Here is a 3,159-nt window from a genome sequence, read left to right on the forward strand (position 1 = left end):
CTTGCCCGGATGGCCGGCATGGAGCCGGTGCCGCGGCAGCGATGGCTCATCGCGGCTGCTCTCGCTAGGACGGAGGCGGCTGCTCCGTGCCCGGCACCGTTCCCGGCCGTGGGCACCGGGCTCGGGGCCGCTGCTCGGGCGGGAGGTGTCCGTGCCCGGCTCGGGGCTGGCACGGCATGAACTTGAACCCAGTGCCTCAGAGCCCAAAGCGCTGCAGGCGCCGAGTGCGGGCACAAAGCGGCGCATCCTGCCTGCTCGAGGGCCGAGGCTTCTCGGCGCTGCGCTCTGTGCCGGGAGCCGCTCCGTGTGCCCAGGCAGGAGCCGCAGCGGCCGTGCCGGCGCTCGGTGTGCCCGGGCTCCGAGGCGCCGGGGCAGGGAATCATGCGGGGCACAATGGTGAGCAGCCCGGGGCTGCTGCTTCTCGCCCCTCGGCAGGCGGACTCCGAGCCGCAGCTGCCCCGGGCCAGCAGCAGCCGGCAGCTCGCAGGCGCTCTCAGCGCCCGGCCCGGCACGGAGCTGGGCTGCAGCGGCTGCAGAGCCACAGGGGCCGCGGCTGCGGCCACCGCAGAGCTCCCGGAGGCTGCGCTTGTCTCCGCACCTGCTGCCGCACCTCTGGGCAGCGGCGACAGCGCAGCCACAGCTGCCGCCGCCCTCCTGAGCCCCCGCACGGCCGGCACCAGCAGCGACCTCTCACCGTGTCCCTTTCAGGGTGCCATCAGCACGGCTGCAAAGCTGTTCCCGAGGCCGAACTCCCAAAGGCTTTGCCAGCACTCCTGATGTCTCGAGAGCAAGGTGCCGTTTATTCCACGCAGAGAGATACTGGCTGTGAGCAGGAGGAGAGTGAAATTTGCTCCATTTCTGGAGCTGTGAAGGATCCCGTGAAGAACAGATCAGCAGCAGGGAATAGACTCAGAATATTACTAGGTGAGTGCAGGGCCACCCCTGTGGGCTCTAGACAGGGGCCCGTGTCCCCTCCCAAGGCCAGGGCTGGCAGGTGTGTGGCTGTTTCCCGATGTCTGGAAGAGGCCTCGTGCTCTGCCGGGCCCCATCCGTGGCTGGAAGCAAGAGCCCCAGCTGCCCCCAAGGCTGTGCAGTTCTCCTGCTGCAGCCTGTGCCCACAGCTGTGTCCCTGCCTGTGCCCACAGCTGTGTCCCTGCCTGTGGCCAGGCTCTTGGCTCTCTGGCTGCCAGCTGAGGGAGGCCCACACTGCCTCAGGGCTCCCTGCTCTGCTCCCTGGCCGTGGGCTGAGCAGATTGCAGGGCCGGCTCTGCTTCTGGCAGCCAGCAGCTCTTTCCTGCTCCAGGTGAACGGTTCAGGTGCCATCCCGTGGGCACGGCGGTGCTGATTCTGCTGCTCCTGGTGCTGGTGCTGGCTTTGGGGGCGGCCTTGGCAGTGCAGCCAGGTAAGGGAGGGGCAGCAGCGTGGGCCCAGCCCCTCGGGGCAGAGCGGGCTCCCTGCTCTCTGCACAGGGGGATCCTCAGACCTTCTCCTCTTCCCCCTGCAGCACCACAGGTTCCAGTCACACCTGCCACTCCACAGTGTGTTCTGGGTTGTGCCTTTGACTGGGTTGGGCACAAGGGGGTCTGCTACTACTTCTCACGGGATTACAGCACGTGGGAGCAGGGTCAGGAGCGGTGCTCCGAGCTCAATGCCTCCCTGGCCATTGCCCAGGATGAGGAGGCCGTGGTGAGTGAGGGGCTGCGGGCGCTGTGGGGTGGCTGAGGGCAGCCTGGGGGCGCTCCTGGGCCGGGCTCGGTGCTCGCAGGGCCGGGGCTGCAGCCCTGGGCCGGGGCCTTGCAGGGAAGGAGCCCCGGCGTGCGGGGGCAGCCCCGGGCACGTGTCCCCCCGAGGGGCCGGGGCAGCTCCCACTCCTCTCTCCTGGGCAGGATTTGCTCTTCCGCCTCCGCGGGAACGGCGATTTCTGGCTCGGGCTGCGCAGACGGGGCGAGCGCCTGCACTGGGGGGACGGCAGCAGCTACAGCTCCCGGTGAGTGCCGGGGAGCCGGGCAGGGCCTGCGGGCACAGGGGCACAAGGGCTTCCCCTGGTGTCTTGGTTTGGCAAGATAGGTGTCTGTTAAGAAAGGCGGGAGCCTTTCCTGAAATGGAAAACGTAAACCCCCTCCCTCTGAATTATTATGTTTTTGAGCTTAAAAGGCTCTCAGGCAAAGATGTGAGAGTAGGAATAACACTTTTTGACTAGGAGAACTAAATACACAAATGTAATCATAGAAACAAAAAAACCCCCTACTGACTGTGTCAGAACATGCCCTGACACTCTGTGGGTCAGGGTGGTGGTAGCAGTCCCATTCAGTGGTGGATGCAGCTCTCCTGCAGTGACAGGTGTGGTTGTGTTGGATCAGTGATCCTGTAGAAGGTTGGAGTTTTCTTCGGAAGGTCCAGTTGTGGTGTAGATGGGCCTGGTCTTCCTCTGGGAATCCAGTGGGCAAATGCTGCTATGGTGTTCCAAACATCATGCTATATCCAGGTTGGAATGCTTGGCTCCACTCCCTGGGCAGAGCATCTCACAATGGGATGATAGAATTTTATCAGCCATGCAGTGACATTCACTTGGCCATTTACAGAATATATCTGCTGGAGGGAGGATTGATTGTAGAGGAGATGAAGAAAACTGCCCAGTTAACACAAAATAACTGCTCTTCCTCTAACAGATGGTAAGAAAAAATCGTGGTTTCCAACCTAAGGCACTGAGAAACCAGCTCTGGCTCTGCTCCTCCCTGCAGGGTTCCTGTCTTTGGCAATTCGGAGTGTGTGTACCTGTCTGATGAGAGATTGAAGAGTGACAACTGCTCAAATTCGCGGCCATATCTTTGCAGCAAGGCCCAAGCTCCCCTGTAACAGGGGCTGCACAAAGGACCTTCTCCACGCTGGGCAGTGCCAGCTTCACCTCTGAGCCCAGCACAGCGCTGTCCTTCCTCAGCTGTGCCCTGTGCCTTGCACTTCCTCTCAGGGTCACCTCAGTGCCTCTTCATCGCCAGTGCCAGCGCTGGCCTGGGGCTGCAAAGGAAAAGTCTCTGCAATCCATCCTGCCACCGATGCTGCCTGCAGTGAGGGCATTGCCCTCAATACACATGAGAAACATATGTACTGTTACATATGTGAGCTGTGTGCACAAACTTTACTTTCAATTTACATGTTGTT

The 3,159-nt window shown here is 62.1% G+C and overlaps 1 protein-coding gene across 1 annotated transcript; it reads left to right on the forward strand.

Annotated features, from left to right (window-relative positions):
- Window positions 1-381: 381 nt before the first annotated feature.
- On the forward strand, window positions 382-2,856 carry LOC131561380 (C-type lectin domain family 2 member B-like). Its single transcript, XM_058810662.1, has 5 exons — window positions 382-487; window positions 1,304-1,402; window positions 1,505-1,686; window positions 1,887-1,987; window positions 2,742-2,856. Exons 1-5 carry the CDS (start codon window positions 382-384, stop codon window positions 2,854-2,856), a joined length of 603 nt encoding a protein of 200 aa, XP_058666645.1.
- The last annotated feature ends 303 nt before the right edge of the window (window positions 2,857-3,159 follow it).

Source organism: Ammospiza caudacuta, chromosome 9 (assembly GCF_027887145.1).
Source record: "Ammospiza caudacuta isolate bAmmCau1 chromosome 9, bAmmCau1.pri, whole genome shotgun sequence".
In the NCBI taxonomy this organism is placed as follows: domain Eukaryota; kingdom Metazoa; phylum Chordata; class Aves; order Passeriformes; family Passerellidae; genus Ammospiza; species Ammospiza caudacuta.

Excerpts from the sequence above, each read along its gene's own strand:
- LOC131561380 (XM_058810662.1), top strand. The coding sequence starts at position 382 with ATGCGGGGCACAATGGTGAGCAGCCCGGGGCTGCTGCTTCTCGCCCCT. Across the intron at positions 1,403-1,504 it reads GGCCTTGGCAGTGCAGCCAG|CACCACAGGTTCCAGTCACA; the intron begins GTAAGGGAGGGG and ends TTCCCCCTGCAG. Across the intron at positions 1,988-2,741 it reads GGCAGCAGCTACAGCTCCCG|GGTTCCTGTCTTTGGCAATT; the intron begins GTGAGTGCCGGG and ends TCCTCCCTGCAG.